Raw genomic sequence first — 17,089 nt, 5'->3', positions numbered from 1 at the left:
TCTACATTTTTAATCATATTGACCTGTTGTCAAATAATTTTGTAGTGGTTAAAATTGTCAAATTCGTGAGCTATATAATCTGTGATTTTTAGCCATTTTTATCGTTTTGATCCCTTGGCATTAATTTCATGGAGGCCAAGATTTATGATTTCATGAGCTATATAATCCATGATTTTTGCCACTTTCTTGTCATTTTGACCTGTTGTTAAATTCACAATTTTATGAGCTATAACCATGATTTTTTATAATTTTAATTGCCAATTTGACCCATTGTCAAATAATTTTGCGGTGGCTAAAATTCATAATTTTATAAGCTATAACAATTGATTTGTGCACATTTTTGTTCATTCAGACCCATTAGTAAATAATATCATGGAGTTTAAACTTCATCATTTCACAAGGTACAACTCATGATTTTCAGCCATTTTTAGTAGTTTTGAGCCTTTAGCATATAATTTCATGGAGGTCAAAATTTAAGATTTCATGAGCAATCCACGATTTTTTACCATTTTTAGTCATCTTGACCTATTATTAGATAATTTTACAAGGCCAAATTAAAGATTTCATGAGCTATAATCCAAGAATTTTGGTCATATTTAGTTAACTTGATCCATTTTCAAATAATTTCGTGGTGACCAAAATTCTCTATTTCATGAGACATAACCCATGATTTTTTACCATTTTTGTCATTTTGACCCATTGTCAAATAATTTAGCAGTGGTGAAAATTTATAATTTTATCAACTATGACCCATGATTCTAAGCATATTTTACTCATTTTTACCCATTATCAAATAATTTTACAGTGGCCAAAATTTATGGTCTAGTGAGCTATGACCTATGATTTTTGGTCATTTTTGCTCTTGTTGACACATTGATTAATAATTTTTTAGTGTCCAAACTTCATGATTTCATGAGATGTGACTCATAATTTTTAGCCTTTTCTAGTCGTTTTGACACATTGCCAAATAATTTCATTGAGACCAAATTCACAATCACTATAACCCATGGTTTTCCTCCTATTTTTAGTCTTTTCGAACTATTGAAAAATATTTTCTAAGAGTCCAAAATTTATAACTTTATGGACTATATACCCATGATTTTTAGTCATTTTTAGTTATTTTAACCCATTGATGAGTAATTTCACCAAGGAGAAAATTCATAATTTTGTGAGCTATAACCACCGTTTTTTCACAATTTTTACTTATTTTAACCTATTGGCAAATAATTTTATAAATATAAAAATTCACGATTTCATGATCCTATAGCGCACAAATTTTAGCTATTTCTTCAGTCGTTTCGGCCCGTTGACATAATTTCGTAGAGGCCAAAATTAAAGATTTCATGAGCTATGATCCATGATTTTTGGTCATTTTTAGTCATTTCGACCCAGTGTCAAATAATTTTGTGGAGTCCAAAATAAAAGATTTCATGAGCTATAATCCGATATTTTTGGCCATTTTTATTCATTTCAACCTAGAGTAAAATAATTTCGCGATATCTAAAATAAAAGATTTCGAAATTCATAATCTTGTGAGCTATAATACACTATTTCTGCATTTTTAATTATTGCGACCTATGGTCAAAAAAATTTGCGATGGCTAAAATTTACATTTTAATGAACTATGATCTATAATTTTTAGCCATTTTTATCATTACAACAACTTGGCATATAAATTTCATGGATGCCAAAATTTATGATTTCATGAGCCATAACCTATGATTTTTGCCCAGTTCTAGTTGTTTCGACTCACTGTCAAATAACTTGACGGATGCCAAAATTCATGATTTTATGACTATAGCACATGACTTTTTTGTGCAATTTAAGTAGTCATTTCAACCTGTCGTCAAATAATTTTGTGGTGGCCAAATTTCAAGATTTTATGAGCTATAACTAATGATTTCGTGGTGACTAAAATTCATTTAAATCCATTAGCAAATAATTTCATGAAGTCTAAACTGCACAAATTTATGAGCCATAACCCATGATTATTTTTGCTCATTTCAACCTATTTATATATAATTTCATGGAGGCCAATATTTAAGATTTTATGAGCTTAATTCATGATTTATAGCCTTTTATTTACTTATTTTGACACGTTGACAAGTTGTTTTTATGAGCGATAATCCATGATTTTTTGCCATTTTCAGTTGTTTCAACCCGTTATCAAATAATTTTGTGAATGCTAAAGTTAAAGATTCCATGAGCTATAACTCAAGATTTTTGACCATTTTTTTATCAATTCGACCCGTTTTAAAATAATTTCATGGTGGCCAAAATTCTCAATTTTGTGAGCCATAACCCACGAGTTTTGACCATTTTTTGTCATTTTGACCTATTGTCAAATAATTCCAAAATTCAAGATTTTGTCAGCTATATCCCATGAATTTAGGCATTTTGCCTCATTTTGATTGTTAAATAATTTCATGGTGGTCAAAATTCACGGTTTTATGAGTTATATCCCATGATTTTTGGCCATTTTTAGTCAAAAATCTTGGGAGCCCACACCCCAATTTATTTTAGTTTTGCAAAGATTTTCCCATTTAAGCCAACGGAGCATCCGGTGTTTTCTCGTCCACAGCGCACGGCGTTGAGTCCTTCGCATAATGTTTTTGGAAGTGAAAAAGCACACAATATGCCATAAGTTGGAATCACTTGGTCCACCGACTGTAACAAAACCTTCCTCGGGCTCTCAACAACAATTTTTCTTTCCATCCTCGGATTTTCTTCAACATTTTTATCTTTCAAAATTCCAAACATTCTTTTTCAATCCCCCTATCGTTGAAGGAAAGTCCCAAATGCTCATCATGCACCTGAACTTCTCCACGCCCATCATACTCAACAATCTCTGCTTGATAGCATTTAGAACATTTGGGAGAGCAAAAACAAAGAGGATCATTTCAAAATTACCTCCAACAACTTCTCGCGTTCTGCTTCTGTTGCCCTGGCGAAATGCAGGCTATCGTCTGTAATACAACGAAAGCGAGATGCGAGGCCACTTCGACAGGCCGCTACACCATGGACAGACTTTTGTAACTTCTGCTCGTCTAAGAAGATGAGAGAATCCTTCAGCACATGAGATGAATACATACAGGCTCAAAGGATCTCCTCATCGCAGTCTTCTATATAGGACTCTTTTCGTGGTTTCAAAATTACCGAGTAGGAGATATGCCTGAGACACGTAATCCAAGAATCCAGAAACCCCATCCGATTGACAACTTATTCAATGATGTTAACTAGACAAGATTTTCACCGAAATGAATAAGGAAAGCAATTCAAACACCGGAAGCCTTTTCCAATTGCCATTCTAGCTCAAGAAAAACTTTGTTCTGGATCATCTGCAAAAAAATCCATTGCTTCTTGCGAGCTCTCGCAGTTTTTGAGCAGCAGCATTAAGAGTTGCATCACTCTTGCAGAAAGAAAACCTTACATATCGGTTGTGATATTTCTCGCCATTGTTACATGCTGAGTGAAAGAATCCAGAACCAGGTACAGCCGTACCCCGTTTTTCTTTATTAGTTCTCTAACAAAATCAGCCTGCACAATTCAGTAATTATTTAGCTTAGGAACAACCAATTTTCTTTATTAGTTCTCTAACAAAATCAGCCTGCACAATTCAGTAATTATTTAGCTTAGGAACAACCAAAATATAGTTTAGGCAATGAAGGATTGTCAGCCTGCACAATTCAGTAATTATTTAGCTTAGGAACAACCAAAATATAGTTTAGGCAATGAAGGATTGTATTTATTTTTCTGCTCAAGAACAATCACAACATATAATTATAGCAGTACATGGTGCCGAAAAGGGCAGGATTACTACGTATAATCACAAGTGAGAGAACACTGTATGCTTTCTCTAGGTATGTTCTAATAAATCATTTTATTTAAAACAGATCATCTTGCTGCTGAGAACTGACATTTTGCAGAATAGTTATTCAGTAGCTACAAACATCAAGCCTGAAGAAATTAAAATTGTTGTGGTAAGAGAAAATGCATACAACTGAATTCCCCAGGTAAAACTAATGTCTTAGGAGTCTATTGATTCAGTGAGTCGATGATTATTTTTTACAACTGACAGCTATTATGTTATGCTATTTTATCTGCCAGTTCTCTCAGTAAATATTGATATGGAAGTTTTTCCTAGAATATAGGCTGCCTAACATTTTAAAATTGGGATAGAAAATCAAACATAAATCAGTTGTTGATTGACTATAGGATCAGTAGTTGACATGCCTAAATTAATTATCGACGATTTAAAAATATCACTCGAAGGGCCTTAGTACAATCAAATTGCAAAAATATCTTAACATGAAATAGTAATTGCAATTAGACTGCATAACTTACACAATTTTTCAAAAATACAGTAGGCACTAAGAGGGTCCACATCATATTTAATTTTTAGAAATATTTGGACATGAATGTGTACTGATAGGTCAACAATTCAATATTGTCTGGTATTTGCACATAAAAAAAATGAGACGAACTAGTTGTTCTCATATAAAAATATGAAAGACCATGGAAGACTGAGAAAATAAAGAAAGATTACTGATAAATAAACATACATCGGAAAGTAACCAGGTCTCGGGAAGCTCCGTGAACACAAAAAATGATCCCTGTGGTTTGAATCGAATTTGGAGACCAAGAGAAGCTAAAACATCAACAATGTAATCTCTCTTCCTCTCATAATCCTTCAAGATTAGGAATGATTACATAAGCTCAATCCGTTATATGAACAATCAACAATCTTGTACGAAGAAAAATAATTAGCACTTACTTGTTTTAAAGACTGGAAGTATGCCGGTGCACTTTTCAGGGCAGTTAATGCAGCTTCTTGAAAAGGAGCTGGCGCTGAATCTGTAATTTTGACATGAATGTTCCTTATTGCTGATGCTATGTTAGCTAAAGCACAAGACCAACCAATTCTCCATCCTATTAAGATTTTTACGAACAGTAGAATTGATTACTGAAAGAGCAAAGGAAGGACAATAGTATTACTTAAGAATTGGAAAACAAAAACTGACAGATAAAGGAAGTCGATGTTGTCATAAAATGGTTAATTCCAGAAAGCTGGAAACAATATAGTTTATGTCAAGATTAGATGAAAGATACTACAAAACCAAAATCAGATAGACGAAAAGAACTAGATTACTATTACTATCTACCTGTAACACTAAAAGTCTTAGACAGGGATGAAGTGATAATAGTCCTCTCTTGCATTCCAGGAAGAGAGGCAAGAGATATATGCTTTTTCGCGTCAAAGGTTATATACTCATAAACCTGAAAGAAACATACAAATCATAACCTTAGTGGAAGTACACAAAAAAATATGTAGAATTAATAGTTTCCGCACAATCCCAGTGAATATGTAATGGTTTTGGATTGGTTTTCCACGTAAATGCAGGTAAACTTCGTAATTAGTATTTTAAATGCAGTTTTATTGAAAATAAACAGAATAAGAAACGTATACTTCATCTGTAACTGCAAAGCAATCCATTTCACAACAAGCCCCAGCAATGGCTTCAAGCTCTTCCATGCTGAAAACTTTGCCTGTTGGATTGTGAGGACTGCGCTATTATCAATTAGTTTTTACACATAATAAAGCTTTGAACAAATTTATAATATCTTTATACTTTCGTGCATGTAAGATGATACAGGTGTCTGATTATTTGTCTCTTGGCAACATCAGTGGCTATAAGGTACAAAATGAATAATAAAAGTTTGGGTTAGTTGTTGATTCCCTCCGTACTACACAGAGTTAGTTACTTCTTATAAGTTTAAGGGCATTAAATGGCTAATCCCATATTATGTAGTGTGTTTATATGCAATTAACCCTAAAAGTTATTTCAGTTAGTGATGAGTACCAACCTGTTTAGAACCAAGGCTTTCGTTCTGCTTGTAAAAGATTTTCTCAATCTATCTACATTCAAAGCCCAATGCGGTGGATCCAAGGGCACATATACCTAAAATATAAAAATGAAAAGATCATTTCTGTTTTATTTCAGATCTTTGAAGTATTTCAAGCCAAAAATGAGGGGAAAAACTCACAGGAACCCCTCCGGCCAATCTTATACAGGTCTCGTATGTCTCAAAAGCAGGATCCAATATCAAAACCTCATCACCTCGATCAATTACTGTCACACAATCAATCAAATCTGGCAAAAAAATACACAAAAAAAGCAAGAAAAAACCTCGATCAATTACTGTCACACAATCAATCAAATCTGGCAAAAAAATACACAAAAAAAGCAAGAAAAATATTGCAATAATAAGTACTTGCAAACATTGTCGCAGCAAAAGCCTCAGTCTGGCCACAACATATCACTATGTTTGTATCAGGGTCTATATCCAAACCATGGCTTGATTTCATTCTGGTTGCCAGTAGGTCGCATATGCCTTGCACGTGACTGAAACCAAAGTAAATAAGAATTTTTCTAATTATGAAAGTTTAATTAGCACAAGTCTACGTAAAAGTCGTGGGTGCATCATGGGTTATACCAAAGCTTAATCCATTGTCACTAGGTTGAAAAAATTGAAAATGGACAAAAATCATGACTAGCTCATGAAATCACGAATTTTAAACTTCATAAAGTTATTTGCCATATAGTCGAAAATAAACGAAAATGGACAAAATATCATGGCTTATAGCTCATGAAATCGTGAAATTTGAATTGCGCTTAATTATTTGCCACTAGATCAAAACGAACAAAAATTGACAAAATCGTGGGTTATAGCACATGAATGTGAATTTTGAACTATGAAAAATTATTTGTCATTGGGTCGAAATGAACAAAAAACGTGATTTATAGCTCATATAATTGTGAATTTTGAATTCCACAAAATTATTTGTCATTAGGTCAAAACAGATGTAAATGGACAAAAGCTATGGGTCATAACTTATAAAATCGTTAATTTTGAACTTCGCTTAGTTATTTGCCACGAGGTCGAAACATACAAAAATGGACAAAAATCGTAACTTATTCATGAAATTGTAAACTTTAAACTTCTCTTAATTAATTCACATTGGGTTAAAATAAATAAAAATGAAAAAAATCATAGGTTATAGCTCATCAAATCGTAAATTTTGAACTCTACAAAATTATTTATCAAAAATGCATAAAAGTAGACAAAAAATCATAGCTTATATCTGATGAACTCATTACTTTTGTACTTTACATAATTATTTGTCATTGGGTTGAAAAGAACGAAAATAAATAAAACTCATGCCATATAGCTCCTGATATCATAAAATTTGAAATGTGCTTAATTAATTCACATTGAGTCGAAATGGACAAAGGGTTCATGAGATCATGATTATTGAACTCCAATTAATGATTTGCTAAACAAACAAAAACAGCCAAAAATCGTGGCTTATAGAACATAAAATCATGACAATTGAACTTTGCTAAATTAATCCACATTGAATTGAAACGAAAAGAAATATACATAAATCATAGGTTATAGATTACGGTGAATTTTGAACTCTGCAAAATTATTTGTCGTTAATTCAAAATAATTAAAAATGAAAAAAATTGTGCCTTATAGCGCACGAAATCGCAACTATTAAACTTCGCAAAATTATTAGTTATTGCATCAAAACGAATGCAAATGGACAAAAAACTTGACTTACAGGTCATGAAATCGTGAAGTTTGAACTTCGCTTAATTAATTGTCATTGAGTCAAAATGAATGAAAATGGAAAACTCATGAGTTATAGGTCATGAAATCTTGAATTTTCTACTACGTAAAATTATGTAATTGCGTCCAAATGAAAGAATATCAACAAATCGTAAATTATAGCTCAAAAAATAATGAATTCAAAACTCCAATTAATTATTGGCCATTTGGTCAAAACAAATAAATAAATAAATAAAAATTGTAGATTATAGCTCATAGAATTGTAAATTCTAAACTATGCAAAATGATTAGTTATTCGAACCAAATGAACAATGGACAAAAACCATTGATTATAGCTCATAAAATTGTGAATTTTGAACTCTACATAATTATTTACTATTGGGTCGAAACGAACGAAAATGAAAAAAAATCATAAAGCATAGCTCATAAAATCCTAAATTTTATTTTCACAAAATTATTTCCCATTGGATGGAAACAAAGGGGAAAATGAACAAAAATTGGAGGTTATAATTTATGAAATTTTGAATTTTGAACTCCGCAAAATTATTTGACAATGAGTCAAAACAAAGTAGACAAAATTCATGTGTTATAGCTCATGAAGTCATGAATTTTAAATTGCACAAAATTATTTATCCTTAGCTTTGAATGAATGAAATGAACAAAATGAAGGAAATTCGTGCTAAATACATGCAAAATACGCAACGGAAAACTGTATATATAATAATACTAAGCATGTAGAGAGCATGAAAAACAAAATAGGATCATCCTAATTGAATCTAACATGATCCATATATTAAAGAGAACATACAAGAGTTAGAAAGTCGTACTTTCGAAGGGTGATTCGATGGAAGATCGAACCACCCCTAGCTCTTGCTCCTTGTAGTAGTAAAGTTCTTCGTAGTGGATCTCCAAGTCTTCAAGTGAGCTTGATAAAATCGGAGTCTTCTTAAGACACAAGACAAGATATCCACCCCGGGGTACTTTAAAATCCTACTACTTCCTCTTACGATTGCTAGATATTAGTAAGAGGTAGATCTCTCTTTTTTTCTTTTATGGGAAGCAACTATAAATAAACCATTTATTTTATTTTTCCATTAACCATGAAAGAAGAAAGAGAGCTCATATTTATAGAGGAAGAATATGTCATGACATGAATGACTCATTCCATGAGTCACGCCATGAGTCATCAAAACAATGATTCTCTCATGAGTCATGCAATGAATCATGAAAAATCAAAACTATGTGCTAAAACCATATTCCTAAACCATACCACCTTAATGACTCATCTCATGACTCATTAATCAAGGTATAATGAAATACGTATTTCATAAATAAAAATATCACATCAATACGGTATTTCATAAATACGATATCTTGTAACTTTACAATCATTGACCAATAAATCATCATATGACCAAAAAAGTCAATGAGTTGACCAAAAGTCAACTGTTGACAAAAAAAGTCAACTAGTTGACTAAAAGTTAACTTTATGAAAAAAAATATTAAAATTTATTTCCTAAGCACATAGCATTCCGATTTTACTAATATACATAATCGTTTATGTGTATCCGGTAAAATCATATATGCGTATTAATCATACGCATCACTCTATAAATAGTGTTTCGTTTATGTGTATCCGGTAAAATCATATATGCGTATTAATCATACGCATCACTCTATAAATAGTGTTTCATAGGATTTAAGTATATTAATCATACGCATCACTCTATAAATAGTGTTTCATAGGATTTAAGTACACGCTTGGTGTGACTCTAGGGCTTAACTTAAGAACTCGACAGTGGATGATATCCACAAGTACAACAGAGGTGCTAGCTACATATGAAGACTACCCGGGTATAAGTTATGATAAACGTTTGCAATATGCTAACACAATTTTATCAGGACCACTCAGTGATAATATTATACAGTCCGGTCTCTTCGTCAAACCATGTCAAACTATCGAGCCTAGAGTATGGAAAACTGTCAAATCCTAATAGCTCGATTAGTGTTTGTTGATATTAAATTCATAACCTATAAGATCAAACTGACACTTAGTTTATCTTATTTATCTCGACCAATGATTTTCTGACTACAGTTATATCAAACAATCTTATGACATCAACCCCTTATACTGGGAGAGACGAATCTCATCTTGGCATCTCAATATCTACTTATGTCTCGGGATGCACCCAACAAGAACCGTTATATACAACTCAATGAGAACTATGGTTAGGTAAAAATCTAAGTACACCTATACTGACATGTAAGATATTACACTCATGTCTTAGGTCAAGAGACTACTATATACTATAGCTCATAAACTTGTGACCTATAGCTCATAAAATCATGAAATTTAAAACTTTGATTAAATAATGACAATTGGATCGAAACAAATGAAAATTTACGAAAATCATAAGGTTATAACTCATGAAATCATGAATTTTGAACTACACAAAATTATTGCCATTGCTTCAAAATGAACGAAAATGATCAAAAATCATATGTTATAGATCATAAAAATTATAAATTTTGAATTCCGCATAAATAATTTTCATTAGATTGAAACAAACGAAAATGTACAAAACTCTTGGCTTATAGCTCAAAAAATCATAAATTTTGTATTCAGCAAAATTATTAGCCAATGGGTCAAAACAAATGAAAGTTGACAGCAATCTTAGCTTTGTAGCCCATGAAGTCCTCAAATATGAACTACACATAATTATTTGTCACTAGGTTATAACTCAACATTATTAGTCATGGGATCAAAACGAAAAAAAATGGACAAAATCGTGAAAATATAGCTCATAATCGTGAAAACTGAAATTGACATTGGATCGAAATGAATTAAAACGAATAAAAATTATGGTTATATCGCATGAAATCATGAATTTTGAACTTGCAAAATTATTTATCACAACGTCGGAACGAATGAAAATGGGCAAAAATTGTGGGTTATAGCTCATAAAAATTGTGAATTTTGAACCGCACTTAATTATGTGTCATTGGGTTGAAATAAATAAAAATGAACAAAAATTGTATGTTATAGCTCATGAAATTGTTAATTTTGAACTTCGCCCGATTATTAGCCATTGGGTGAAAACGAACGAAAATAGACAAAAATCTAGACTTATAACTCATAAAATCGTGAAACTTAAATTTTATTTAATTAATTGTCATTCGGTCAAAATGAACGAAAATGGGAAAAAATCATCATAAGTCATGAAATCTTGAATTTTTAACTTCGCAAAATTATTTGACATTGCATCCAAAGGAAAGAAAATGGACAAAAGTTATAAGTTATAGCTCATAAAATCGTGAATTTTGAACTCCAGTTAATTATATATCATTGGGTTGAAACAAACAAAAATAAAAAAAAATTATTGGTTATAGCTCATAAAAAAGTGGAAGAGCCATAAGACCAGACGATATCCCTGTTAAAGTTTTGAAATGTATTGGAGACTATGAAGCACAGACACGGACACGGCGACACGGACACGGACTCGGATACGGCAAAACCCAAAAAAATAGGATACGGCGACACGGCTCGATTTTTTAAATAATAATAATAATAATAATAATATATATATATATATATATATATATATATATTATTATTATTATTATTATTATTTAAAAAATCGAGCCGTGTCGCCGTATCCTATTTTTTTGGGTTTTGCCGTATCCGAGTCCGTGTCCGTGTCGCCGTGTCCGTGTCTGTGCTTCATAGTCTCCAATACATTTCAAAACTTTAACAGGGATATCGTCTGGTCTTATGGCTCTTCCACTTTTTTATGAGCTATAACCAATAATTTTTTTTTATTTTTGTTTGTTTCAACCCAATGATATATAATTAACTGGAGTTCAAAATTCACGATTTTATGAGCTATAACTTATAACTTTTGTCCATTTTCTTTCCTTTGGATGCAATGTCAAATAATTTTGCGAAGTTAAAAATTCAAGATTTCATGGCCTATAATGATTTTTTCCCATTTTCGTTCATTTTGACCGAATGACAATTAATTAAATAAAGTTTAAGTTCACAATTTTTTGAGTTATAAGTCTAGACTTTTGTCTATTTTTGTTCGTTTTGACCCAATGGCTAATAATCTGGTGAAGTTCAAAATTAACAATTTCATGAGCTATAATATACCGTGTCGGCGGCGTTGACCGCGTGTCCGACGCGTGTCGAACGCGTGTCCGCGTCCGACACGCGTCGGACACGGACTCGGGGCTTGTTTCCGCATGTCGGTGCTTCATAGATTGGAGATATATGCTTAGGACGGTTAACTAAACTATTTAATAAGATTATCGAGACAAAAAGAATGTCAGACGAGTGGAGGATTAGTACTTTGATACCGATATATAAGAATAAAGGGTTATACAAAATTGTTCAAATTATCGAGGTATAAAACTCATGAGTCATACTATGAAACTTTGGGAGAGTGTAATTGAGCAAAGATTAAGAAAAGAGATAATTATATCTGAAAATTAATTTGGTTTTATGTCTTGGTAGGCAACTATGGAACCTATACATATCTTGAGACGTTTGATAGAGAGATATAGAGAGAAGAGAAAGGATCTACATATGATTTTTATCTATCTTGAAAAAGTTTATGATAGAATACCTAGAGAGGTAATGTGATGGGTATTAAAAAGAAATATGTATCTAGTGTATATATTGATGTGATTAAAGATAAGTATAATAGAGCAACAACTAAAGTAAGAATTAATGAATGATAGACAACCATTTTCTATTATCAAAAGTTTACACCAAGAGTCAGCTTTAAGTTCTTATCTTTTTTGCATTAGTTATGAATCAGCTTACTAAGCATATTCAGGATGAAATCCCATGGTGTATGTTATTTACTGATGATATAGTATTAGTTGATGAAACTTGAAGAGACATTATTTCTAAAGTAGAAAGATAGAGACGAGTTCTTGAATATAAAGGTTTTAGAATTAGTTGAACAAAAACAAAATATATGGAGTGTATTTTTAGTAAAACTAGAAAATGAAGAGAGCATATGGTACATATTGATGGCCAAGAGATACCTAAAATTAATCATTTTTGCTATTTAAGATCAATCATTAGGCATGATAGTGAGATAGAGGATGATGTTATGCATCGAATCATATCGGGATGGTTAAAATAGAGAAGTGCTTCGAGAGTCTTATATGATCGTAGAATACCAATGAAACTAAAGGAATTTTTTTTATAGAATTGTTATAAGACCAACTATGCTTTATGGATCAGAGTGTTAGGCAATTAAGAAACATGTTCAAAAAATGAGTGTAGCAGAAATGAGAATGTTGTGATGACCTTGTGAGTATATATTAAAAGATAAGATAAGAAATGAGTACATCCGTAGTAAATTAGAGGTTGTCTATTAAGGATAAAATGAGAGAGAATAGATTAAGATGGTTTGATCATGTATAATGGAGACCCCTTAGTGCACCGATTAGAAAAAATAATAATATTAGAGTTAATGGGGCTAAGAGATATAGAGTTAGACCTAAAATGACTTGGTTAGAAGTAATTAAAAAGGATATGATTAAGACTAACTTAACAAAGGAGATGACCTATAACAGAATGGAATAAAAAAATATGATTCATGTAACCGACCCTAAACATGTGGGATAAAGGCTTAGTGGTGGTTGTTATAGCTTATGAAATCGTAAATTTTAAACTCCGCTAAATGATTAGCCATTCAGTCCAAGCGAACAATAATTAAAGGTTATAGCTCATAAAATCATTAATTTTAAAACTCCACATAATTATTTGTCATCGGATTCAAATGAATAAAAATGAACAAAAATTATGGGCTACAACTCATGAAATCATGAATATTGAATTCCGCATAAAATTTTCCATCTTAATCGAAACAAACAAAAATGGTCAAAAATCGTATGTTTACAGCTTATGAAATCACGAATTTCAAACTCCGCTTAATTATTTGTCATTGAGTCGAAATGAACGAACATGGGCAAAATCATAGGTTCTCATGAAATCGTGAATTTTGATCTCCGCAAAATTATTTGCCCTTGCATTAAAATGAACAAAAATAGAAAAAACCAAGGGTTATAACTCATGAATCGTAAATTTTAAACTCTACATAATTATTTATCATTAGTCAAAATGAACAAAAATCATGGGTTATAGCTCATATTATCGAAATTTTGAACTCAACGAAATTATTTAGTATTGTGTGAAACAAAAAAAATCGATAAAAAAATTTAAAAATCATGAATTTTGAGCTATGCTTAACCATGTCATTGGTTCGAAACAAACGAAAATAAAAAAGATTATCGATTATAATGCATGAAATAGTAAATTTTGAATTTTGCAAAATTATTAGCCATTGGGTCAAAACAAAAAATGGACACAGATTGTGACTTCTACCTCATGAAATCGTAAAATTTGTACTTCGTCTATATAATTGTCATTAGGTAGAAAAGTGCGTAAATGAATAAAAATCATATGTTATTGCTCGTGAAGATCATGAATTTCAAGCTCCGCTTAATTACTGTCATTTGGTCAAATCAAACAAAATGAACAAAAATCGCAGGTTATAGCTCATCATAATCGTGAATTTTGAACTCCATAAAATTATTTGTCATTGAGTAGAAACGAAAGAAAATGAATAAAATTTACGAGTTATAACTCATGAAATCTTGAATTTTGAATTCCGCAAAATTATTTGTTATATAACTTCTAAACAAACAAAAATAAAAAAATCTTAGCTTATTACTCATGAAATCGTGTAAATTGAACTTCTTAATTAATTGTCATTCGGTTGAAAATGATAGGAAATGGACAAAAATCATAGGTTATAGCCAAAATTGCATGGAAACAAGTATAAGTACTAGTAAGAGTGCGGGTACAGGTAAGCGACAAGGCAAAATTGTAAGATATATGATACGGGGACAGTAAGAGTGCGGGTACAGGTAAGCGACAAGGCAAAATTGTAAGATATATGATACGGGGACTATATATATATATATATATATATATATATTTGAATTAATAATGTACACGAGATCATTATTTTTTTACTTCATGTGTCATTAGAATTAAACTTCTGATCACATATTTAAGTTTCTTTTATTTTGTTATATTGATCATTGTAAATTGAAAACTACTCATTTTTTAATTGGACACATAAACAACCCTTTAAATTTATAATTTTTAACTTGAGTATGGATTGAAACGAACCCGGACCCATATTTAACTACTTTCAAGAATGGATTTGAAGTGTAAGCTATATGTCCAAGAAGGGTTGGCAAGTGTTTTAAATTAAAACATATATGATATAATTAAGTACATGTCATAATAAATGCATACAAATATTGAAACAGTGTCCATGAAGTTTGGTTACGAGAACATGTCGGGAACGGGTATGGCTTCTTAATAGAAGTACCTGGATAACCTAGGTTATAACTCATGAAATTGTAACTTTTGATCCTCAATTATTATTATTGGGTCAAAAAGAAAAAAAATGGACAAAAATTATAGGTTATAGCTTAAGCTCACGAACCATTAAATTTGAACTTTGCTTAATTAATTCATATTGGGTTGAAACAAACGAAAAGGAAAAAATCATTGGTTATGGCTTATGAAATCATGAATATTGAACTCTACAACATTACTTGTCATTATGTCGAAATGAATGAAAATGGAAAACAAATCGTGGCTTATAGCTCATGAAATCATGAATTTGAACTCCATGTAACTATATGTCATTGGGTCAAAACAAATGAAAAACAAACAAACAAACAATTGCTTATAGCTCATGAATTGTGAAATTTGAACTTTGCTTAATTAATTCACATTGGATCTAAACCTGAATATTATTAGAGTCAAATAAGCACAAAATCTACATAAAATTTTCTGAAATTGTCATGTATATCCTGAGTTGTTTTGTAGCACTTTCATACCCACATTTTTACCCTTGAGTTTAGTTAAGGGTGTCAGGTTTTATGGCCAAGCGGTCAAAATACTCTTCTTCCCTAGCTTCTTCCTCTTCAATCCTCATTCATCTACGGATAAAACTTCAGAAATCCGAAGTTTAAAAATTATAGAAACTCCCTAAATGATGAGTTTCACAAAACCTGCCTTAACTTTCAAAAAGTTCCATCTACTTAAATACCTTTCTTTAAAAAATAAAAATAAACCCCCCCTCTCTTGGAAAAACCGTAAAATAAAGCTCCTAATATTTTCCTGTTTTCCTTTGTCCACTCGTCCTCGACAAACTTCAGAAAGGAAATTACCCGAAAGTTCAATTAGAACGTTTCAAAAGTACATGGGTTTTGCGAAACTGCCTAAACTTCAGTGGGTTTTCTCTAATTTCATCAAAGTTCAGAGGGTTTTTGTGCAAGTCACCCCAAAAATCAGGGAGTCCTGTGAAATTTACTCTCCGAACCCACAATCAAATCCCCTCCTTCTCCCTCTTCCTCCTCCTAAAATCCTCTCTTCTAGCATTTAATCAACAGAAGTCCCATACCGCAGATAACTATTCAGAGTGCACACATGCAAAGTATGGAAACTTCGAGGTGCTTATTTGCTAATTAGCGATTATTCAAAGAAAAGGAAAGAACTTGGGCAATCTTTTAGTACCGGTACTGATTGAGATCGGAGTTGATGGCGGAGACGGCGGCGTTCTTGATGTAGGCCGGGGCGGCGAAGTCGGGGAAGCCCTCGGCCAGGTTGATGGCGCCGCATCGCTGGGCGAGATGGGAGAGTTCTTGGATTGGGGATGGGATTAGGGTTTGAGAAATCTTTGAGAGTCTTTTCTCCATCTGATGGCTTCTTTGTTTTCGTGTTTCGAGAGGCTGCGGCTGAATTGGGGAGATAATATGCTCCTGCTCACATTTTCAACCATTTCATATTAGACCCTTCAAGTATTTAGTAATTTCATACTGGCCCCTCAATTATTTGAAATTGCTAAATGACACCAAATCCGGAGGAGTGCTGCAGTTTGGTCCCCCAGTAACCAAAATACTGCTTTTGCTACAGACAGGTTCGGTGGGAGAAATATAAACTGAGGTGTAAGGGGCTGTTTGGTTTCTATTTTTTTAGTGTGAAAACAGGGGAAAGCCTGCCACAGTGTCCTATCTGTGGCAGGTTTCACCCCAAAAGCGCCAAAAAAAAACCGTTTTGGGGTGATTTCTGACATGTTACTGACACTATAGCAGGGATTCAACAAAAAAAAAATGAGAACCAAACATAAGTTAAACTGTTTTTTCCATAGCTTCACTTTAATACACCTCATTTTCAAACTTTTGTAGAGTTATTTTCAGAAAACCCCTCCTAAACCTAGAGGGTATTGCAGATATAACACCTAAACATTATTTATTCGAGAAAACCCCGTGAACTTTGAGGGCGTTGTAGATACTCCCGAACTTTGGAGAGTTTTTCATGAAATTGCATGTAGATAACAAATGACAAATTTTGAGG

General features: G+C 32.2%; 1 protein-coding gene across 1 annotated transcript; it reads right to left on the bottom strand.

Moving 5' to 3' along the window:
• Positions 1–2,636: 2,636 nt before the first annotated feature.
• Positions 2,637–16,492, bottom strand: LOC109827560 (probable N-succinyldiaminopimelate aminotransferase DapC). Its single transcript, XM_020394565.1, is given in 10 exon segments — positions 2,637–3,498; positions 3,501–3,537; positions 4,563–4,688; positions 4,775–4,929; positions 5,163–5,277; positions 5,468–5,564; positions 5,866–5,960; positions 6,046–6,131; positions 6,274–6,404; positions 16,250–16,492. Coding segments are annotated over 10 exon segments (1,188 nt in total). The 5' UTR covers positions 16,432–16,492; the 3' UTR covers positions 2,637–3,334.
• Between the last annotated feature and the right edge of the window lie 597 nt (positions 16,493–17,089).

Source organism: Asparagus officinalis, unplaced genomic scaffold (assembly GCF_001876935.1).
Source record: "Asparagus officinalis unplaced genomic scaffold, Aspof.V1 AsparagusV1_Un291, whole genome shotgun sequence".
NCBI lineage: Eukaryota > Viridiplantae > Streptophyta > Magnoliopsida > Asparagales > Asparagaceae > Asparagus > Asparagus officinalis.
The sequence above is the reverse complement of the archived record's forward strand: the minus strand, read 5'-3'. Positions and strand labels throughout refer to the sequence as shown.